Source organism: Vigna unguiculata, chromosome 11, assembly GCF_004118075.2.
Source record: "Vigna unguiculata cultivar IT97K-499-35 chromosome 11, ASM411807v1, whole genome shotgun sequence".
In the NCBI taxonomy this organism is placed as follows: Eukaryota; Viridiplantae; Streptophyta; class Magnoliopsida; order Fabales; family Fabaceae; genus Vigna; species Vigna unguiculata.
Window position 1 is genome coordinate 38329628 of NC_040289.1, and position 25191 is coordinate 38354818.

Below are 25191 nucleotides of genomic sequence, written 5' to 3' on the forward strand. Positions count from 1 at the left end.
CCCATTATTTTTATTAAAATAGATAGGATTAACAGTTGATTGAGGCAATTTCGAGTTTTCAAGACATGTAAACGTTTAATAGGATTTATCACATCATAACAAACGTTTTGATACAGAAGTTATAATGTAATAGAATAGTATATTTTATAATGTGATTCAGGTCTCTTTATTGCTCCAAGCACCAACCTAAACAGGAGGAGGAGTACCCATATATCGTGGACAATTGGGCAGTTAAAAAATGCAGAAAAATGGAAACATGGTCTATACAGCAAAACAAGTCGTTATTTTAAAAAGTAATCATGAATTACGGTATAAGTGCGTTTATTAAAGCCTCAAAATGTTACTTTTTTCCAACTCAAACTAACAAAATTAATTCAACATAATACAAGAAAACTTCACATGCACGAAAGATTAATAATAGAATTTGTCCCCTTTCTTCTTGTACTTAGACGAGGGGGAAAAATCATAAAGGGAAACCATGGAAAAAAGGAAAGACAGAAATTCACTCAAACAGTAACTTTTGACTACTTCTAGTTTCTACAGAAAAATATATTAATTGATCAATAGGACTCTTATCTGCTGTTGAAAACTGACCTGAAACAAAAATTCATTAACCGCTCCTGATGCAGTGCAATCAACGAATCTGGGAAGGAGAGCAGAGCAATCCAGAAGCGTCCGCCCCTACCACCGAAAGCTCACACACAGCACATAGTATTCCCTCCTGGCTTGGCACAAACCGGGAAGTACAATAGGGGCAAGAGACATCCTTTTGTCCACGATAAATGGGCACATAGGTTGCCCCACAAATTACAAATGGGTTCCGAAAATCATAGTTCAATTGTAAGGCATCAGTCATATTTCTTTCTGCAGCTGCCAGCACTTGCCTTGCGGTCTTTGCTTGGTTTTCAACAGTAGGATTGGTCTCAAGTAACCTCCTGGCAAAGTTAGCTGCTGTGGAAAGGTTCTTTGCCTTGTAGCAGACAGTCATGGCATTCAGCAAAGCTAGCCTCAAGTGAGGCACTTGAAGATTGCAGTGGGTGAAATAAGCGGCAAGCTCTTGCTGGCGTGCAGGACTGTCCTTAATTTCCCTTCTTTTTAGCTCCATCCGCAGCCCCAAAACATACTCTTTCACTATGACAATCAATTCTTTCACATCATCAACCTCCCTCCTTGACTCAACAACAATCAAAGGAATGGTGTGAAGAATATTGACAAAGGTGCGAAGAGCATCGGTAAATTTCCCACCAGTTGTTGACTTGTAACCAGCTTTGAGTTTTTCATCTAATTGAGACAGTTTGAAAGGAAGTGCCGGTGGGCCTCTCACATTTGGACTGGATGACTCAGTCCAACCTCTTTCAACAGCAATTGGTACAACCGGTGCGGATGAAAAGGCACGCAGATAGGAATGGCTGCCTGTATGCAGATCTAGGAACATAGATTTCAAGGGGACAAAGTTCCTTATCCCGAGTTGCCTGTTCAGTAATCTCATCGCAGTATCAAAATTGCCAGCAGCTACATGATCAGCTGCAAGAGATGATCTCTGAATCCATATCTGGCTAACGGCCATCCCAGGTGTTGGGGCCACAAAAGCTGAAGATCGTGAACTGACAGAAACTTTTGGTGTTTCAGCTTCAGGGGGGAGCTCTAAATCTTCCAGGTCCCATCCCCCTTCTTCGTCTTCATCTTCAGCCACTTCTACTTCATCCAAAATAGCAGAAACATCTCCATTTTGTAATGCATCAACATCAACCATGTCAAGTTCCTCGCCCCAATCACCATCAGCAGCCTCATACTCTTCATCATCTGCATCTCTGTCTGTATTGTGAAACCCACCGTCAAATATTCCCCGCATGACCCTGAGAAGGGGCCAATCAGCACCACACAACACAGGTGATGGTGGTATCAGGAGAGATTGCACTTTTCCCTTGGGAACAGATGGAACGTTATCGCCAAGTTCAGCTGCAAGCCTTTCAGCAACATCATGTAGCCCATGCACTGATGCAGTGATGTAAGCAAGAGGCAAATGTCCCACGTTCTCCAAGATCTTGACACGCTCTCTTATGTCACCCATATACAGGGCATTGTGGAACTGGCCCATCACATCATTCTTCACTTCAGCAATTTTCAACATTTTTGAAAGTTTGTCCACGTTACCAGTAATGAGATAAAGGAATGAAAGTCTCTCAAAATTTTTGGTCCTCTGGTATGCATACTCTACTATACCAGAGTTACCTTGTCGAAGAGCTTCTACCCCTAATCGATACCAGTGATCTTTTTCATCAATTGCGGTTGCTGATGCAACAGCAATTTGAATGTTGCCACTCTCCAAAGCCAAATTGAATCTGATTCTCTCATCTTTAACAAAATGGAGGGCAACTTCAGGAAACCCTTTCTGTTGTAGATATGCAATCACAGCCTGCCCACAAAGCTGTGAATTCCTTATCATGTTCATTACATGGTCATATTTTTTCTTCAACAAGGAAAGCTTAAAGATGTATTCTGTTGCATCAACAGTTATAGCTTTGTTTTTCCCATCCCGACCCAAGCAAAAGATGGTGTTTCCAATAACCTTTGTGATATAGATGGGGACATCCAGTGTCTTTATTATTCCACTATCTCCATTGGGGAGGCAGTATTTGATATGATTTAGTGTAGTGTAAATAAAAATGCCATTGTCATCCCAGGCTCCACTTTTTACTCGGATTGTCTCATGAAGGGTGCATTGATGCACAAGCTTCTTGCTAGCAATGACAATCGCATGTTTACTGAGCAGAGCAACATTTTCCATGTCATTAGACCAGACTACATACTTTATAAAAGGGGTCTGAAGATCACCCAGAACAATCCTCTGCTGTAGATCAAATATAAAAACCCTATCCTCCGACCTACATACCAAGTTGCCTGTTCCAGCATAGAATATAGCATCTGCAGCAGTTGGAAGGGCGCTCTTTTTCACGAGCTCATTTTTCAGATTTTTTACAGAAACTTGGTTGCTTCCTTTGTCAAGGACAGCAAATCTATTCCGAGCCACAAAGACTGCAGATCCTCCAACACCTTTCTTTGGATCTTGCATATCTCCCCTACCAAAACTGTCCTTTGTGCTATCTTTGGATATGCAATACAATTCATAAGATCCTCCATCCACGTCTGAACAGAGAAGAATTGCATTTTCAGAAGGACTATAGGAAAGAGTCTTTGGACATTGATTCAGAGTTGAAGAGCCAGGTCGTCTGATTGTAAGTACTTGTGTCTCTCTCTGTGAAGAGAATTCATAGAAACGCAAGAATCGGTCTTTGGTATAGAATAGTGAGTCGCCGCTGACTGCAAAAGCAGGTCTTTCTCTCTCCAACTTAAAGACTATCATGCCACTGTCATGACCAGCTGCCAACAAATTCATTTCAGGATGTGTTGCAAGAATCCAAAACCTATCATGCTCTCTGCGGAAAGTTTGTATTCCAGTCCGCTTTGTGGCATCCCATACTCGAATACTCTTATCCTCAGAATTTGACACAATGATGTCCTGTTTGGCATGGAACATAACACATGAAACATTATTCATGTGCCCTCTCAAAGTATCCACTTCCCATGCCTTAGTGTCTGAAAACAGGTGACAAATATTAGGGACATAGAGAAGGTCAACAAAAATACTATACACTACTTGGTTCGGATAACTAAGCACTAAAAAGTTAATCCATGAAAGTACTGTCCTGTATGAAAGGTATTGCTACCAACAATACAAGAAAGTTCGTCCAAACACTGTTTTGTTAATATTCATAACAATCAGAATAGCATCAGTAAAAAATTTGGAATAGAAAGATTTTGACATTCCTAGGTAGTTACTATTTAGGACAATATAAAGTAATTATATTTGTTTCAGATTTACCATTCATCCTCCAAAGTTTCACTTGTCGGTCATCAGCTCCAGAGACAATCAGAGGCAGTGTAGGATGAAAAGCAGCCCAGTTGACACCCCGATCATGACCTTCCAATACATACTTAACAACTGCATCAACACCTCCAAAAAGATCTGTGTTCATCTGACTCAATCGTAGAATGTCATCTGCAGGAGGCCCAGCCTTCCTTTTGAGAGAACCAATATCCCAAACACGAACAGTCTGATCAAGGGAGGCTGACACAACAATATCCTCTTTTGGATGGAATGTAGCACACATAACATAATGATTGTGCCCAGTTAAAACAGATATACAGGTCCGTGACTGCCAGTTCCAAATGCGAATGGTCTGATCATCACTGGCACTCACAATCCATGGGTTTTCATGATGAAATTGCACAGTGCGGATATAATCAAGGTGTCCCAAAAGAGTGAACAAACACCTATGCATCTTATAGTTCCAAACCTTAATCTTGTAATCATCCCCTGTCCCATGAAAAAAAAATAGTCAAATTGTATAAAGTACAAACCCCTCCCCATTCTACTAAAACAATAATTTATTTTATCAAAGTACATAACACGTCATAATCTTCTCCAGTCCAAGTGACAAATGAAACTTTCAGAAAATCACATTGAACCCCACCATTAGAACAAGATGCCATGCAGCACCGTTTTGTTTTCAAAAGCCAGATTTATACTAGTTATTAATTTGCAGATCCAGAGCATTTCAACTACACTAAAACATATATGCAAATCCCCCCATTCTTACTGCTCATGTTATAATCTTGTTTCATCAATCAGGGGCAAGCAAAGAGATATAAACTAATAAAAGAAGCATTATATATAATGCAGTAAATTCCTCTCCAGCCGGACACCCAAATATGAGTCATCACTCACAATTCTACTTTTATTCGTTTAGCATGGCAGATCTAGACAGAGAGATGCTTCTTACACAAACAAATCTACATAAACCGGCAAGATTTAACCGGATTTTAGTGGAGTTTACGTATCTCCGTAGCAACTAATATTTTGCCACTAATATTTTAGATATGCGCAGACCAATGACAAGAAAGGATACACAACTTACAGATCAGAGAAAAGCAGTATGTGGGGAATTGGAGATAGTAAATTACAGAGAGAAACATAAGGAGGATGTAAACAGTGTCCCCATTCAGATATAGCAGACCAACAACAATGAAGGATATATAACTAACGGATCAGAGTATAATCAGTGTAAGGAGAATTGAAGATAGTAAATTACAGATTCAAAAACATAAGAATGGTTGTGAATAAGGTACCTCCAGAGACAAAGAGGGGCTGAGAATTATGGAAATGAACACCTCTGACCGGGCCATCATGCTCGTCGAATCTGTCAATAAGGGTCCCCATTCGGTAATCCCATAGCTGGATCACGCCACTGTGAAGACTCGCGAGGATCCAGGGTCTCTTGCTGTGGAAACTGAGTCCCTTCACTCTATTACTTTTGGTCTCGAACTTGGTAAGCATCTTCCCTCGATCACAAGCACCGTCTCTGCACGATCCAATCAAATTGATATAAACTCCAGTTTCCAATGCCTCAATAAGAACCCGAAACCCCAATCCCCATTCCGAAACACGAAAAACGTTTCTCTCGCCTCAAATGGAACCAACCTCGGACACTAATTTCATTACAAGATATAGTAATTAACAATTAACATTGCCCCCACAGATTCTCACTGATTCCGACTAATCAGAACGAAAATCGAATCTCATTTTTCGGAATTACCATTACTCGGTGGATTCGTAATGCAACGCGGAATTGAAAAGTGGAGCGAATTTACCTCAGATCTGATTACAACAAAGAGATCAAGTTCACCGACAGAAGACTGATGATAAGCATGTATGAGAGATGAGGGAGAACGAGAATATTCACTTCTCTTTTCAGATGAGATCTGGCTATGGTTTTTGGGTATGTTTGTTAATTTACGAAGAAAAAGAATAACGAGAGACACAGAGAAAGTAAGAGAAAGAGAGAGATCGGAATCAAATTTCTATAAGTAGTGTAGCATACCCTTCAGAAGTTTCAAATGCTACATTGTTATTGCATTTCTGCCATCATCATCATTTATTACATATTTATCAACCGTTAATTCCAGGGAATTAATATTTTTTTAATATTTTGCTAAAATAGACTAACTCATCCCACTACAACTGTAATTATATATGTACTTTTTTTTTGTTTTTCTATAATTAATGAAATTGATTATATTTTCTTTTATCTAAAATACATCAGTTTTAGTCTTTTATAAATTGTTATAAAACATTTAAAAGGTCTTAAGAAAAATAGAAACTGTTTTATCTTTAAAAGAAACAAATAGAGTAATTCAAATACAAACTTATCTATGAATTTCAACATTTGTTCTGTTACGACAAGTGTAAATGGTGGTCAATGACAATTTTTTTTCAACTCAAATAAACACTGACTGAAAGTAGAAATTAATTTATTATGAGTGAAAATTCTGAATTATTTGTCTATTAGTTATTTTTTAGCTTAAATTTGAAGCGAAGTGTGGTAGAAACAAGAAAAGTGTTAATTTGACAACGGAATCATGCCCAACAGTTGACGAAAACAAAGGTAGAAGGAGATGGATGTTTCGTTCCTTAGAAGCCACTTGCCAAAATTCTTGTGCAATGCACCATATTTTGAAATCTAAGAGTCATAAATTAAAATAAGTTTGTGGTAATTAGTCTTCTTTTATATTAAAAAAATGTAACATAAATATAATTATGTTTTTAGGAAAAATGTATTAGTAAAAAATATTATAATCATCTCTAGATATATTTCAGGTGCAGTTTCATTAAAAAAAAATGAGTACATTTATGCTGACACGAATGTGTCCACCAAACATTGATATGCATTTGTCATAGCAAATATAGTCTTCAGTGTGGCTTTTCCAACTCATAGAATCATCCAGCTTGATACAACACTCAAATTGTATATAATTAATAAGATGCATGCCAAGATTTAGAACACTTTAATAATAGCGTTCTATTATAAATTCCATATATTTTGAAGAAATATATAGAATACCCTTCTCAGAAAAAACACTCATCTCTTTCACAAATTCAATATTGAATCAACATTAAAAAAATGGAAATATACCAAATAACATCATCTCTGTATAGTTTTCATATTTTTTAATTAATTATTCAAAAAATACATAAAATTGTAAAAATATAAATACACATAAAATAGCATAAACTTTCCTAATAAATTCATAAACATGGTGTTTTGAAAACTCAAATTTAATCATATAATTAAATTATGCTTATACTTCAATTAAGCAAAAATTATCAATCAATAAACCAAAATTTCTACAACAATTATGGTTAACAATATACGAAGAAGGTAAGTAAAAAAATTCAATATACCGTTCTTCATTAGATCACAAAGGACGCCGTAAGGTTGTTTATAGATTAAAGAACATAAAAAAAAAATTGACTATTGTAATTTTAACACTAAATTAATTGATCATTTATCACTTTAAAACTATTTTATTCATTTCAAAAGTCAATTTATCACAATTTTATATTTCAATCAATATCCCTCCTTTCTTAAAAAACTATGATAGTTACGTTCGTATTAAACACTTATTATACTAATTCTTGAATTATTTATGATTGGATATAAATTTTAAATTTAAGCCCCTTATATAACCTACCATTGTTTGTCCATTTGTCCACTCACGTGAATTTGATCTAAATCCTCCGTAATTCTTTAGAAAAACTGCATGCTAAAAATTCTTAAAATACACTTTTCATTAATAATAATGTTATATATTTATGTTTCAAATTTCATTGTCTCAAAAACGAATTGCAACTCACTCTAGGTGCATATCCTCAAGTTGACAATAAATAACCATATGCAAGTGCCTAAGGTTATAGAAACAAAAACTAACTAAAAAGAAAACATTAACAAAATTGAAACCACAAAATGGATTAATACTTATGTTAATAAACAATTAAATATTTAATTAATTGTTTAACCGTCCTTAAGACACTTAGCAAGAAAGACTTACAATTTTGCCAATTTCCAATATTACAATAAATATGTATATTTTGTTCCAAATTTTGCCTCAGGAGATATTACTTAACCTTGTACCTGAATATGAAAGTAGACAGATACTATTCTGAAAGCCAATCTTCCGATGCGTGTGAGTATTGCTACTGATTGAAGATATGTGATTATATTTCCCCGGCTCATTGTATCAGCTTAATCTGCTCCACAAATAATAAATCACTTCCAGCATCATGCAGAATATTACTTTAGCTTATGACATTCTAACTGCAAGGCCAATTCAGGTTTTGAAGAAAATGCTATTGTGGTTTCCCCTGAAGCGCTTGAACAATCTCCTCTGTTCTTTTTTCAATGCCTCTCAGGTACTCTGTGAGAATGCGCTGTCGGTAAGAGCCTCCCTCCTTTGGTTTTTAGCAGTGAGTAAAAAGAACAAAGACAAATCAAAGAACAACATCAGTTAAGTAGAGGACGGAAAATAAACAATAACCGTACGAATGAAAACAATGCTCTGTCTCACAGTTCGAATCAAAACGCGTTCAATTCGTTTCTTTAAGACAGCGAAGAGCTCTTCTGCTGAAATATTCCCCGCACCAATTGTCAATCCATTGATCAAAATATTGTTCCATTCTTGTTCAGGAGCTGCAAGGGATAAACAATGTTTGATCATTGAAACATGCTATGTATCAGTAGTTGGAGATAAAAGACGTGACAGTATTAATCTTGAATAGATAAACAGAAATAAAGATAAACCACCGATCAGTAGTATTACAAACTGAAGTTTTACTAATTAGGTTTGCCAAAATCCCTTTCATATAAGCTAGTTTCCATGATTCTGGATCAGATTCACAAGATGTATTGGTTTTAAGATAATGTTATTTCATCCAATAAGAAATTATATTTACGATAAAAAAAGAAACATCATTTCAAATGCCATTTTTTTGCTATTAAACCAAGTGAAATGAACAATCAATAAAAGATATTTCTGGAAAAAAGAAATCAAAAACCACATAAAACATTTAATTAAAGAGGATAAAAAAAACAAGTGAAATTAAACCCAAACTCGAAAATTACGAAGCGACTCTTTGTTGAGAAGCAGGGACAGAACTCTGATATCAAATTTACAATTGAATGCTTTTCTACGACATAAAAAATTCGGATAACTAAGACACCTTGGATTATGGTTTCAAGGAACTGCTCGTCCTTTAACACTTCCTTCCCTGCAAAAAGAACACAGCAACCTTCCAAATTAGACATAAAAGCCCCACATTTCTGGTAACCCACACGGATATGTTGACAAGGAAGAATTCAACAAGATGACGAGATTTCAAGATGAAACTGATATTTTGCACGAGATACATTATAGTGATCAAATAGCAGCTCAATGGCTGCAATAACAAAAAATAAATCTCACTACGTGGGAGCCATCCCAATGCATCGGTAAACCTGATCCTAGTTCCTAAATGAATCAGTCCAACCAAACACTCGTCATATATTTTCATTGTTAAATTCTTCGAGTAAGAGATCAAATTTTACAAAGATATAATTTACCATGAAATTTCTCTGAAAAAATTCCTCCAATATCTTTCTTTATCTTCGTCCTCCCACCTCCTCGTGAACTAAAAACCATGCAATCTAATCTACGCACAGGTGTCATAGTAGCCTTTCTTGTATGTGTCCAACCTACCTTAACCAATTTTTGTCATCTTTTCCTCAATCGGGGCCACACAAATACCACCTTGTATACAATCATTTTGCATATTCTTCTGTCTTGTTTAGCTGGAAATGCATTCTTATTTATGCCATTCTCATTTTTTCCCTTGTCCCTTTAAAACCCAACATTCACTACCATATAGTATAACCAGATGCATAGCAATACTATAGAATGTCTTAAATTTTGATAGATACTTTGAGATCACAAATAACTCGTGATGCTTTTCTCCCTTTTAGACATCCCTTTTCCATCCTAAAGGTGACATTCTTATTAATTTTCCCATCATTTTGCAATGTTGATCCTAGATATTTAAACTTGGAAACTTGTATTACTTTTGTCTTATATTCTTCTTGCCTTTTGTTAAATTTGTAATATACTCTTCGATAACATGAACCAACCAAACGCTATCTCCTTCTTCTGTTCCCTCTAGGACCTCACAATTAACAGTCAATACGCTTATTTTTATCCCATCCCTTTCTTCATTCAGGGAAGAGTTTTCAGAATGGCCATTCAGATCTAAAATAAACAAAAATTGTAGCACTTAGAAAGATCATATACAAACAAGAGAAGAAAAAAAAAGAGAACTAAAATTCAACCATGATCATGTTAAAAGAAAAAATAAGCATTTAATTAAGTTTGACCATTGCAAGTAGAATGAAAATTCCTGCATTTAACTTAATTTATTCAAGTTACTTTGCCCACCTTTTCTATTTCTCTATATCTTGTCCATCGAAGTGAATGTACTCATAAATTTAGAATACAAAAATAATTAAATAAAAATAAACAGCGAACTAACACACTAATTGGTGTCATTATTTCACAAGCAAATACTCATCTCATTGGAAATAAACTTTCTGAATAAAATACATGAACAACAAACATACCTTTAATGGCATAACTACGTTTTGAGAGAACTTTGGAAGCATAGAGCTGCAACACCTTTTGCAACATAGCCTCGAGCCCAGGCTTATCACCATCTTCCTTTGCCTGCTCATTATAGGCATGATAAACAAACAAACAATTTGTTATATGTAATATTGCAGCGGAAAAAAGGGGGAAAAGTATGAATCACATACAAAATACACATCAACCAAACATAACAATTCTTTGCAAATATCTTAAACGATATCCTACTAGAGCAGGAAGCTAAGTAGAAATCTGAGCTATACACCAAAAGAATGCACACAAAACAGAAATTCTTGTGAAATATAAGCAGTTTAATATCCAAAATTAGTAAGCCTTACCAATCATCCCAATTGTTGATACCGCATACACTTGGTATCTTTTTATTACATTTGTTCAGGGTCACTTGGTACATTTTTTGACATATAAGTAACCACAGCAAGTTTTCAGAATAAGTACAGCACAGACAGTGAGGATTGGACAAACGTTTGTTACTAGAGTAGAAGGTTTTTTTGAGTATTGACAACTGAAAAAGTTAAATAAAAAGCAGTAAAAGAAAAAAACAGACTTACTTGTCGTAGCTGTGCATTAACTTCAGCGAGGAAGCCTTCATCCAGTTGTCCTTCTTGTTCCCTTTGACTTATTTCCTAATGATTGGGAGTTAAAATTTATATTTATAGTGGATTTTCTGAAAAAAATTTCAAATAACCAAAACAATCTACTAGCAAATGGAATAGCTTACCAAAATGCAAGCTCCTCTTTAGAAATTATGAGGGAAGAAACCCAGAAACAATAATAAATATCACAATTTAGCATACATCTTGTTTACTTTTTGATTCCGAAATCAATATATGGTGCTCATCTCAGTTAAGCTTGATTTAACAAGGGAGTAGACGAATACATGGAGTCTTTTCAGATAAATTTATTTATCATTTCTACAAGAAAAAAATGACATGAAAAAATGAAAGAGTTTCTCCATAAACTAAAATTAACTCGGGCATAGGTTAATTTGTGAAAGTTCTCCAAATTCAAAATATGATTTTAATTTATACATAAGTTAATTTTAATTTATGAACAAGTTTTTTTTTTTATTCTCCCTCAAGTTATTATGGAGAAGTTTATCCAAACATGCATATAGACAATTATTTACACATCACCTAGTTAATTATTGTCATCAGTCATTTGGTCTCCAAATTATAATCAAATTCAGTTTTTACAAGACCTGAAGGTGAATGAAAGACTCAAGACACAATGCGAATAATGTTGGGTTTTACGATGAAGGTAGGCAGTCCGAAATCCTTGCAACAACTAAAAAGCAAATACGCCAATTAAGCTTAATGTTAACACATGACATGAATTGTGTATTGTGGCCTGCTTTACCACATACGGAACTGAGAGGGGCACATGGGGATAGTATAAAATTTATGAGAAAGCTCTTCCAGTTAAGTAGGTTAGTCTTGCTAAAATCAACGAGAAACAGAGCACACCTTTTCCATCAATGTTACGGCCTGAGGATCTCTAGGAGGCCATGGAATCTCTCCTTCCTCATCAATCACAGGTTTTAGTACTCCCTTCAACACATCGGTAGAAGACTCTATCTTCTCCTGCAAAGCATGCACATGATAACAAAATTACTGTCAGAAGAAGCTAAAAGATAACCAAATAACGGTTTAACAATGTTCAGTCAAGAGAGAGGGTTACATTAGTCTTATGCACCACACAATCCACCACACTCATGACCGACGCAGCCAATTCTTCATAATCTTTCTGTATAGCAACAATAAAAACAAAAAATAGTGTAATGAAAGAAAGAACTCTACAAAGACTACCACAGAAATATTTTGGAAAATTAGTAGTGTACTTTATCATCCTCAGACTTGCAAGTATCAGTCCTTGCAGCAAGTCGAACCCAAAAGCTAGGATTGAAAGCAAGAATATTTTCAACAACAAGTTGCTGAAGCTGTTTGCCAATAAGGAAAACAACAAGGATGCCGTTAAAAGTGTTATCTAAAACCAATCAATAAAAATATTAAATGAGTCTGAATCAGAATTTAGCAATAAAAGTTGCTTAGAATGAATCTTACTTCGCGAGGATTAGCTTCTCTGAGTGTATCTATGAGCCTATCAATTTCAACTGTCTTCTTAAAAGCATCCTCGGGTTCTTGATTGGCTGCACATATGAAAGTTCTCCTGTTTTTAGATCCAAACACGCCATTTCACAATTCTGACTCTTAATAGCTTAATCACACACTAGAATATATTATAGTAAAATATAATTAGAATACAACATTAGGAGTGAAAATAAACCTTCACGTTACATCATACAATTAGGGGTAGACAAAAATTTTGAACTGCACTGAGTTGGGTGATAATTAAATTAATGTGAAAAAAATATCATATAGGAATGAGACCGAATTGAAAAACAAAAATGAGTAAATCGGTCTAAACTGTTTCTAAATTTGGTGAACTTTATTTGAGATATTTGAACTGAGTGTTTCTTAAACCAAACTGAAGTATTTTTTTAATCTAAACTGAAATGCATTTTAAAATAATATTTTTCAACTTCAAGTCAACACTTTTAATACAAGTACACTTCATACTAATTGAATTGAATTGTGCCCAAAACAGTTAATTACACCAAGGAACATGTTTTAGATAAAATACTCAAAATATTGCAAATCTACTAATTTGCTACTACTAAATCCAAAAACTGCAGGCTTTTAAGGTTACCAAATCTGACATTTTTTCTAAAACTCTTTACGCAGTCTCTGCACTTCTGGGTGTAGCAACAGGTTTAAATATGAAGTAATGACCAAGATAATTCATCATGAAGTTGAACTGCATTGCTATATATAGTCAACGACTTTGACTTTTTCAAATAGACATAATTTATTCATCTCGTTTAATGTTTTGATATTGCTTATCTTGCTTTATTGTTTGATATTGTACAATTAAACACAACAACTAAAACAATTCAATATGTAAAATTATAAACAGCTTAGTTTTTTAAAGTTTAATCTAGTGCAGTTCTTAGAAGTTCAATTCAATCCACTTTTTTTTACTACAGATAGATATAATAGTTATTGAACAATAATCACTGATCAGTGACAACGAACACGAATAGCTACTACCTCCTCTTTCTGCAACTCGAATTCCAAGGAAATGGCGTGAGCCTCAAGCTTAACGCATGGTTCCGGAGTTTCCAATCTTGCAGAAGTGCACCCTACAGATACGACGATTTAACGATAAGCACATAGAGGTTAAACTAAATAGAGTAAATACATCAACACGAATTTGAAAAAAAGTACCTTAGGGCTAGGAAAAGGAGAAAGCATAGAAGAAGAAGCGGAGACACAAAATGCGTGTATTCTCATTCTCAGAACGATAGATAGCTACTTCAATGGCGGGAGAGAGAGACACCTCTCGAGGGACGCTTAAAGTTTTACGCATCCAAATAACAACCATATACTCACTACCTGTCCAAATTTTTTATTTTTAAAATTTAATTTTTTTATTGTCCATACAAAAATAATTCGTAGGCCCAAAAATTGCTTTTGTGGTCAAGGAAATATGGGCCATGAGAAGCAAACCCAAAAGGGTAGCAATGGAATTATAAAAAGGTTAGGGGTGCAGGAAGAAAAACCCCAGAAGCAATAGTCGAGCGCTTTCAGAAGCCCACGAAGTTAGTTTGACGTAGGCCCACTCTGATGAATAACATTGCAGGCCCATTGTTGCCAGCGTTGATTATCATTATACGCAGACTTCAAAATATACAAAATCAAGACAAAAAAAACAATTAATTATTGTATTTTTAACTCTCTTTTCTCAAAACATCTGTGTGTTCTACACTTAAAGTACCAAAAACAAGTTTTCCATTTAAACATAGACACTCTTTTGCATGAATTTATCATCGTTTTGATTCAACTCATTTGTTTTATGAATTATTTGACTTAATCCTAAACCAAAAAGCTTACTTTAAATACAAAATCATGTTACATAATTTTTTTTTCAAAAAATAATAATAAAAGCAGTATGATAATCTAAAATTCAATTTGAATTTGTTTAAAAAAATATACTAAATCTATCTTGCAATTCGAACATGTCTAATTTAACTTTTAAATCAAATCAGATTAAAAGGTATATTTATTTTAGGAATAAATATGTTTTTGTCCTTAACTTTAATTTTAAGTGAATTTTAGAATTAATTCATTTCGAAATTTTGACCAATTTAGTCATTCATCTTTCGAAATACGTGAATTTAGTTCTTTTAATCAAATTTTGTTAGGTTTATTTGATGTTTCATATGCATTTCAAGTTGTATTTGAGTTATTTATACTGTTGACACATTTTCACTTTAATATTAAGTCAAATACTATTATGAAACGCGCTTAAAATACCAAATAAAATTAACAAAATTTGATTAAAATGACTAAATCCACGTATTTCAAATCATGAAAAACTAAATTGGTCAAAAATTTTGAGATAGACTAATTTCAAAATTTATTGAAAATAAAGGACAAAAACACATTTAATCCTTTGTTTTAACACTATTTACATTTTCACATATACCTTTATTTATCTATATATATCGTCTATATATATGAGTAATGAATTCAAGATATTTTTTATTTTGAACTTAAATTCGTTAAATAATATTATCGAGATTAGAAAAGCATTTATGAAAATTAAGAGAAAAAAGCACATTTTAAATTGCATTTGATGTCATTTTCTAAATTATATGAGACAATTAGACATATCATAACATTATATTATTTAATAAAATTCAGAAAATTTTAAACCATACATAAGTTGCTGTTTACACAGATACTGATGACGATAGGAAGAAGAAATTCTTAAGGTCAGTGAAACATGTTGCCACATTACATTAAAACGTTCCATAAGATCGTGTAACCGTGAAATTTGCAAGTCGTGGAGCAAATTCGACGAGGGCCAAGCTGCTTCCCAATATGCAAACGTATTCAAAAACATTTATAGGGTTCTTGTTTCACTCATCCAATGAATCACATGCATGATGAAGAAAAAATCTATTGAGTAAAATAGATAATGAAAATGGAATGACGGATTAAAATTTTATGGATATCCAATCCGAATCAAATTTATTTTTTAATATTAATAAATTTGTTGTTCAATTTTAAATTTCATTTTTGGTATAATATATTTTTTAAATTTAATAAAAAACTATATAAATTATAATCTATTATTAAAATTATACATGCCAACAATCTACATTCGACTGATCCAATAAATTAAACGGTCGAATATAAATTTTGAAATATTAATTTAAATTATACTAAATTAATCAAAGTTCTAAATCTCGCCTACTCGGTCGATGTTTATATCTATTATCCACACATTAAGTAAATGCTAGATTAGATATTTCTTTCAACACATTTTTATTAAAATTGTATTTTTTTATAATAATATTTGAAAAAAAAATCGGGTATGTTAAAATTTGTTGATAAATTAATAAAAAAAAAGTTATATAATATTTTGTTTCAAATTAACTTATGAAAGCTAATATAGCTCAAGTTAATGAAAAAACTAACTTTAGATTATGTTTTTTTATATATAATTTTAAAGTTTCTCTTGGAACAAATATTTCATAATATGTAAAAATATATTGAAAACAAGAAAACAAGTTAAATTATATTTCAATTAATTTACAAAATTTTATATAGGGAAATTATATAAATAGTTCAAACATAGAGGAATAGAAATATATATATATATATATATATATATATATATATATATATATATATATATATATATATATATATATATATATATTAAACATTCCTTTAAGTATCTATTTTGATCTTGAAGATTTAATGCAAACTTAATTCAAACATAGACTTATAAAGTTTTAAGAATTATATTATAATATGAAATATTAAGTGTCATATAATTACAATACGTAATATTACGAGAGTCGAGAATATAAGGATTGAGAATGAAAATATGTAAAAATTGTAAAAATACGAGAGATATAAAAGATATGTTACAAGATATACTTGTTATTTTATTTTATTAATATTTATTTTCTTTCTAAATATACATACATACATATATATATATATATATATATATATATATATATATATATATATATATATATATATATATATATATATATATATATATATACACTTAACTAACTTAATATGAGTTTATGTCTATCAATTTTTCGTAAATTTTATCAAAAATAAATTATTAAATAACAACTAATTTAAATAATAAAATAATTAGTTAAATAATAAAATAATTAGTATTGACTAAATTAAACACTATTTTGTAAAATAGTTTCCATTATTAATACAAATCTATAATTAGTTTTATGAATTACGGTCTAAATTAATTTGTAACTATCAATATGTTATCTACTTTCTAATTCTCTTAATCTTTAATCAATTAATAAGTAGTTAAAAATCTTTGCACCTCTCAAGTAATTATTACCATAATATCTTTATCATGTACCATCCAATTTTTATGTGTCCCTGGTTGATTTTTCTTTTCACCAGAATTCCTTAAAATTCATTCTCATCCTATCCCAAATCCATCTTCCAAAAAAACAAAGCCTTAAACAAAGTTGTCCTAATAAATTATAATATTTAGTTCAATCATGTCCAAACCAATAACATACAACAGGATAACTTAATTCTTCAGTATTAAAGTTTTGGTTTCTATCTTAAGTATAAAAACGATTATACCGCGAGATAAAACTCAAAACTAAAATCTCACGAGATATTTTGGAAAAAGACATGATAGTTTAACTTTTTTTTTTTAACTTATCACTTTAATTACCATTAAATTATCATACCACATCATTAAAAAGAATTAAAATAAATAATTTAATAATAATTAAAATAATAAATTAAGTGAATAAAAAAAATGAGTTAAAATATATTTTTTTTGAAAAATATTTGAAAAAAAGTTTGATGACACTACACTGTAGGTGGTTGAAAAAGTGATCCATGTGAGGAATCAAAGAGAAATATTCGTTTGTTATCTTGTGCCGACCTTTTTCTTCTTCCAAACCTGCATATCTCCTTTAATATCATGTTTCAAAGATTCTGAAATTGGACGATGAGTTCATATTGTTTACTGATTTTTATTATTATTTTTATTTCAATGTTAAAAATATATTGTATTAATATTTTAAATATTTTTTAATATATTTTAAAATATTAAAATTAAAAATAATTAATGTATTATAGAAAAACAATAAAAAAATCTAAATTCCAAGATGATAGACATGAACTTTGCATATCGAAAAAAGTGTTTTCTGTCGTTTACTTTGCCGACTTAGTTTATATAATTACTTTCCCATTTTGATTCTTCCACTTCTCAGATTTGCTTAATTCTGCGTCTTCATTTGGTCAATTATTGTAGCACTCAAGAGGAGCAAATTCTGCAACAACCACTCTTAATTATTTTTAAAAGCGAAACAAAGCAGCAACAAATACGAAGAAGCAATAAATACCAAAAGGTAAGTTTATGAGTAACTTATTCTTCAAAATCGCCACTTAAATTGTGTTGGATTTAATATCGGTTAAGATTTCGATTTGCTTTTAAATTTAGGACAATAATATTTTAATTTATTTTTTATCTATTTTTAATTTATTATTTTAATCATTTTTAAATTATTTATTTTAATTTTTTTAGTAATGTGATGCAGTGATTTAATAGTGACTAGAATGATAAATTAAAATTGAGTAAAAAAATAATTAAAATAATATTATCTTCAAACTAGTGCGATAACGTCTGTGTGCATGTATTTTTTAAATATACGTGACATTATATTAGTAAGTGATGATAATGTAATGTTATTAAGTTAATATATAAAATAAAATTATATTTATTAAAAATAAAGTGAAATATATCAAAAAAAAAAAATGAGAGAATAACGGTTAATAAATAGAAAAAAAAATTAAGAATAGAGATCGACAATTGTATAAAAAAAAATTGTAAAAGTAGCAGTTAATTTTTAAAAGTTTAATAAATAATTATATCTATAACTATATATAAAGGAGATTCCTTCTTTTGTGTCCACATTTCATAATTTCAACTTTACCCTTTATAATTTAATTATTTATTAAATTTTAAAAAATTAACAGTTACTTCTACAAGTTTTTATAAAACTATTTACTTATTTCCTTAATTTTTTCTCCTACTATTCATCAAGAGTTATTTTCTCATATTTTGTCCATACACTTTACTTTATTTTTTATAAATATATTTTTATTTTGTTTATTAACTTAATAACATTACAATATCATCAATTATTGATATAATTCAAAAAATGCGTACACAGTGATCGAAGGCGTATCGCGATCGACGCTTCTTATACGTTGCTTCGACTGCTGTGTACATCCCCAGCCAATAAGAGGAGTGGGTACCATACTCGCTAAGAGGGGATAACAGCGGCTCCGCGCCCCCTAACTACTTAAGACCTTAAAGAGGTGGTTGACGTTCGTAAGGCATAGATCGCTGATTCTCTTAATTTAATTCTTTTAAACTACGCGATAGACTAAGAATCCCTCTATTTTAATAGTAAGATTTTTTTTCGACTATTGGCACCTATATAGAATAGAAAGAAGGAGTTGTCACCCCTCGTCAAAGTACGCCCAAAGACTTTTCTTAAATTCCTTTAAGCAGAGAGAGACCTTTTTCAGTGAGGGGTCGTAGGCCAGTCTTTCAATAATTTCCGAGGAGTGTCAGCCATTTTTTAAGTTCTTTATAGGTTCACGAACACGACCCGACAATCGTAGACCCTTCCTCTAGTTAGTGACTTGGCTCCCTTCCTTCTAGTCACTGCTAGTAGGATAACATACATATATTAGTCCCTTCTCTTCCTTCTCCTTTTGCTTTCTTTCTGTCCTCTAGTTTTAAAAAATAAAATTGATATTTTAAAATGTAGACAAAAAAATTATACATTTAATAATTCCTTTACACTGTACAAATATTATTGTTAAAGAAGAAATAGGGTAACATGTTATGAGAATTACATGTGTGTTCAATTGTCTTTCAGAGCAGAAGAAAATAACAAATTATGACATTACCTGATTTTTTTCATCTCTTTAAATAAAAAAATTGATTAATGACAAAATATTATGTTATCCTTAATTCAATTATAGTTAATAGTAAAATATCATTTACTTATTATTGAATTTTATAACTATTACAATGATTTTATTATCACGATAATTTTCTATAAATTAATGACGTTAATTATCACTAATCTAATATTATATAATTATCATAATAATGCACTTATCCCAAATTTTTACATTGTTTATCACTATTATAAAATATGTAAATATATTATATTTTTATTACTTTCTATTAAAGTATTTTTTAATTTATTTATTTAATAACTTAAAATAAATCTAACTCAACCAAATATTATTTTTAAATTTGTTTAATATCAAGAATAATTTTGATAATCATGTTTCTCTTTTTATTAAAAACTTAATATTTAATTTATCATATCAATCGAATCATTATAATGTTCATAAATTTTATTTTTAAATTTACTGCATTCACCCTCAACAACATAAAATGTTAAGAATAAGTTATCAAAAATAATTTTTATTTTATTTTATTTTCATGGTTAAATATGTTTTTACTCAATAAATTTTATAATAAAATAAATGAATTTGATTTTCTTTTATTTTAATGCATTTAAATTTTTTTGGATATATTAAATATTATTTAAAGTTGATATTTAAATTATAATGTCTAAACAATTCAAACATCAATCTAAAACATATTTGACTTAAAAAATTTAATGCAATTGAGTTAAAATAACTATTATTTATTAACTTTTTATGTTTTGAGAGAATTTGTATTAAAATTTGGGACAAAGATATGTTATAATTTTTTTATCAAAGTATAAACTAAAAACATATTCGATCTTTATTCTTCTATATAAAATTAATTTATAACATTAAAATTGTTCTAAGTTAAAGAATTGATTTGATTTTTAATCCATATTGATATGAAATCTGCAATATATTTTGTTTATTGGTTAAATCTATTTGGTGAATGAGATACAGATGATTTATGGAGCGTAAAATTGTGTTAAGTTAGGCTTCAAAATAAAATAATTCAAAAGAATCTTTTAAATTATTATTATTATAGTTGATCTTATTGTTCAAAGTTTAATAAGTTTGTACAATTTAATTTGGATTAAATATCTTTATGGTCCTTCAACTTTAGTAAAAATTTAAATTAGTTTATTTTCTAAATCATGAATTAATTTAGTTCCTTAATTTTGTAAATGTGTGGGTTTAGTTATTTTAACCAAATTTTATAATTTTATTAAGTTGTTTATTTGACGTTTTAAACATATTTCATTATAGTATTTTAGGTTTTTTACACCGTTTAACATATATTTACTTTAATATTAGTTGAAAAATACGTTTGAAACATAAAATAAATTTGAAAAAAGTTGTTTTAAAGGACTAAAATGGTTCAAAATTATCGAGAGATGCTAATATCAATTTTGACTAAAAATTGAAAAATTAAAAACATATTTAACCTATTTAATTTAAATGATAATTGTGTCGTGTAAGCATAACAAATTAAGAAATATTAAAATGTCACCTTATATTCTTGATGGGATCATTTAATTTCAGAAACGATATTGTATCTTGTGATTAAGAAAATCTCAGATACTGACTTAATGGTTTTTTGGTTTCGTTTAAGTTTTGATACTTAATTGGAATTTTCATTTTCGTCTCCGAGTTCTTGAATAAGTGATGGAACACATTTAAACTATAAATACACCTCCATCCTATATTAATAAAAATTTAAATAATAACTAAATAATTATAGACTAATAAAATGCTAAGACCGTCTACAGTAGGATTCATACAAATAAAAATTTCAATGATATAAATATATCAAAATTTTATAATATACTATTTATTTATGTTTACTTAAATTTCAAATTCGATTGAGTTTTTATTAAAAATAATTATTTAGTACTGAAAAATTTTATATATTTTATTTTAGTATTTGACATTTCATTTTATGTGATACGATTATTATTTTGTCTCATCAATTTATATAAAACTACATATTTTTTAATAAATAGTCAAAATAAATATGACCTTCATAAAAAATATATATAAAAATTTAAAATGTTTGATAAACAAAAAATTAATAAAATATAAAACAAAAATATACAAGTTTTTCAAAATTTTAAAATTTTATATAAATCACCTTATTTAGGAACAAATTTTAATCTATAACAATATATAAATAAAGAAATTTTTTATTTTATGTTCATATTTCATAATATCAATTTTATTATTTTAAAATTAATGATTACTTTTACATATTTTTTATAAATTATTTATTTTTTACTTTTTTATTCATTAATAATTAATTTCTCTATTTATCTTATTTTAATTTTAATAAATATAAATTATTTTATATATTAATTTAATAATATTATAATATTATTATTTATTAAAATAATATCATTTATATTTAAAAAATCATACACACATATAATTATATAAACAAATTTATTTCTTATAACAATAAACAAATTTCCATCTTTGTCAAACTAAAATTCCTATTGTGCACGCAACATCGGCACACTTTTCAATAGAAGATAAGTAAGAAAAGTCTAACATTTCTGTTATATAAGAAAATAAAAATGCATATTTTATTATATTATAATTGTTTTTTGGTAATGTTAGCTGGGAATGACACCAGCATTTTGAATGAAAATATTGATTTTGAAAGTGGGGGCCGATATCTCATAAAAGCGCTTTTTTATATTGAAAAAGCTCCTTTTTTAAGGCATGGTGCATCGCAATTATTGATGGTTTGGAATATCACAATATGGACAAGAAAAACGTGAGTTTACATTACGACATTACTTTTCAATGCATTGTTTGAGACATTATGATTGAAAACTGATATTTCAATTTCGGATTCAGAACCAGTTTTTGGAAACACTGTGTTTTGGGCTTCTCTGGCTCTGCCTCTATGTTTCGTCAAATCTTATCATATTTTGCATTTTCACATGCAAGAACACCAAAATTATCTAAAGATATATTCAAAAAAATGATAAACTAATTTTGATTCATAAAGAAAATATTTCACTATCATATGCTATTTTTAAATTTTTTTTCTGACAGATTGAGCGGTATCAATATTTACTTTGTGTTTTAGTATTTTCTAAGTAAAACTAGCACCAGACCCGTGCATACGCACGGGATTTTTTTTCTGCTTTGTGAAATATTTTAATATATATTTTAGTCATTAATTAATACTTTGTCAGATATATTTTAATATATATTTTAATCAGTAATAATTACATGGTTAGATATTTTGAGGTGCAGTTTTATATTTTGCGATAGGTTTCGTAAGATTTTGAGGTGCAGTTTTATATTTTGCGATGGTCAGATATTATTGAAAAAGGCATAGGTTTCATAAGATTTTTTTCGTTCTTTGGTCGGCTGGTTCTTTGGTGGTTGAAGATGTCGTCTTGCTGTAGATACAGCTTCAAGAACTTGTTCCAGAACTCCATCTGCTTGCTAACTCCTGGTGACGTAAGTAATCAGTGAGTTTTGCGATTGATATGCGTTATGAATATTGTTTATATATATGTTTTTGCGTACCTTTTCTTGCTTTGATGTATTCTTTCGTTGTCTTTTTAATGGTTTTGATAATGACATTAATGCTTAGTTTGGTTAATTTTTCTGACATGCATGTTGTATATGGGTTTGTTGTTGCATGTTTGGGCATTGCAGGGCTTTGGGGATTTTGAAGAAGGTTTTATGGTTGAATGGGGTAAGCAGTTGGTTATTGGAACGAACTATTTCACCGATCCAATGGGAAATGTTATGAACTTTGAGTTCGAGAACGATTTGATTAGTAAGGGGATTTTTCGAGTTCCATATGTTTTTGAAGATTTCTACGAACTGGAAGACTTGCATTATATATGTACCTTGTTTTGTGGTGATCGATATTTCCGAATCAGAATTTTTGACACAAACTGGACTGAGATCGAATATCCTGGTTTAGGTAATAGTTACATTGCAGAGGAAGATTTAGTGTGGTCCAGGTTCTTGTCTTCATTTCGGGTGAAGTTAGGTCCCACAGAGGTTAACTTTCCAAGCTCATTAATTTCTTTTTTCTTGTTGTATATCTTTATTCCAATCTAATATTTAATTTTTTTCGGAATGCAGTCTATGATTTGCTTGGATGCATATTTTCATTTATTCTGGGAGAAGAAATTAATATATGGTGAAGAGATGCAGTTCATAGATCCGTGTTATAAAAGTTTTAAGTTTAAGTTTGATGTGAAACCAAATGGTACAACTATTTTTCGTGGTGGTATTGGAAAGATGTTTAAGTACTACAATTTGAAAGATGAAGTGTACTTGCATCTGAATTATGTTTCGAAGAATGTTTTCCTGTATAAGTTGTTTTCTATAGAAGGAATGGAGATTGATTATAACATAAATGGTGGGTCCTGTTCTCGTAGTGCCAATGTTGGTTCAGATCTTGCTGACTGTGGTGCAGATTATTCGTTGGTCAAGTGTTTGACTGATTACGATGTTCGTTCATCGTCGCTGGTACTGTTATTTATATCTTTAATGGCAGTATTGTTTTTGAGTATTGATTTTATTGTTGAGTTAATTTGTTAACAATTTGAATTGTTGTTTTCAGTATCTCAACGCTTCATTTGGTGGATCTGCATCGTCGAGGTCTAAGGAGAAGTATATTCTATCAAATGGCAATCGAAACAGCTGGGAATGTTCAATTAGATGGGCTGCAAGATCAAAATCTGAATGTTATCTGGGTTTGGGATGGAAGAGATTTGTCAGTGAAAATAATTTATGCGTTGGAGACTCTATCAAGGTGGAAGTTCAGAAAGATGACGACAAAACAATAATAATTACTAAAGTTTAGGTTGTTTTTTGACTTTAGATTGGTAACGCTAAATATAAAGTTATGTGATAACATTTGTGTGGAAGTGTGGCGCAAGTACTTTAATTATGTTCACATTTTTGGTTTGGTATGTATGGATATCTTTATTTTGGTAGATTAAGTAAATGGTTTCTAAAACTTAGAATTTTTGATGTATAGTAATGGATAATAATTTCGTTTTGTCGTACTTAATGGTTGGATTTTTGTTTGTCAGCTGTTGTAAGAAAATTATTGGTTTTTTAAAAATGAAAGAGTAAAATTTTTTTATTATAATAATGAGGTTTTACGATAATTGATTACACTGTTAGAATGAATATATAGATGAAGTGATGAAATGATGAATAGATAGATGAACCGATTGATTATAACAACAAACGGAATGTATTTTGACAAATGAATGTGTAATGGTTAACTTAAACTCATCTTAACAATATGAGTTGAATATAACAATTTATAATGTCATAATGTATTTCGATTCTGGCATTCGTAAATGACCATTTTTAAGAGGAAGGTGTTTTGTGGGGGATATGATTGCAATATAAAAGTGTAGCGTATTTTGACATGCGTATTATAGTTTTAATACGGGTATTGAAATAGTGGTGGTGTATATAGAAATTAATTAGGTGTCAATAGGGTCAAATTAGTAATTTT

General features: G+C 30.4%; 2 protein-coding genes across 2 annotated transcripts; both read right to left on the minus strand.

The window, feature by feature from the left end:
- Positions 1–294: 294 nt before the first annotated feature.
- Positions 295–5966, minus strand: LOC114169819 (coatomer subunit alpha-2). The gene is made up of 4 exons (XM_028055139.1): positions 5713–5966; positions 5191–5423; positions 3884–4378; positions 295–3597 (listed from the first exon to the last, which is right to left on the minus strand). Exons 2-4 carry the CDS (start codon positions 5396–5398, stop codon positions 635–637), a joined length of 3666 nt encoding a protein of 1221 aa, XP_027910940.1. The 5' UTR covers positions 5399–5423; positions 5713–5966; the 3' UTR covers positions 295–634.
- A 1882-nt stretch (positions 5967–7848) lies between these two features.
- On the minus strand, positions 7849–14030 carry LOC114168819. The gene is made up of 11 exons (XM_028053779.1): positions 13872–14030; positions 13695–13786; positions 12648–12753; positions 12425–12523; positions 12265–12330; positions 12051–12167; positions 11136–11210; positions 10545–10647; positions 9119–9166; positions 8467–8588; positions 7849–8350 (listed from the first exon to the last, which is right to left on the minus strand). Exons 1-11 carry the CDS (start codon positions 13935–13937, stop codon positions 8249–8251), a joined length of 996 nt encoding a protein of 331 aa, XP_027909580.1. The 5' UTR covers positions 13938–14030; the 3' UTR covers positions 7849–8248.
- Between the last annotated feature and the right edge of the window lie 11161 nt (positions 14031–25191).

Bases quoted from the DNA above. Each gene is read 5' to 3' on its own strand.
- LOC114168819 (XM_028053779.1), bottom strand. From the start codon at position 13,937: ATGAGAATACACGCATTTTGTGTCTCCGCTTCTTCTTCTATGCTTTCT. The intron at 12,754-13,694 runs GTAGTAGCTATT...ATCTAAAAACAG, and splicing joins TCGAGTTGCAGAAAGAGGAG to GAGAACTTTCATATGTGCAG. The intron at 8,351-8,466 runs GTGAGACAGAGC...TAAAAACCAAAG, and splicing joins AACGCGTTTTGATTCGAACT to GAGGGAGGCTCTTACCGACA.
- LOC114169819 (XM_028055139.1), bottom strand. From the start codon at position 5,398: ATGCTTACCAAGTTCGAGACCAAAAGTAATAGAGTGAAGGGACTCAGT. The intron at 4,379-5,190 runs GTACCTTATTCA...TTCATGGGACAG, and splicing joins GCCCCTCTTTGTCTCTGGAG to GGGATGATTACAAGATTAAG. The intron at 3,598-3,883 runs GTAAATCTGAAA...ACCTGTTTTCAG, and splicing joins GAAACTTTGGAGGATGAATG to ACACTAAGGCATGGGAAGTG.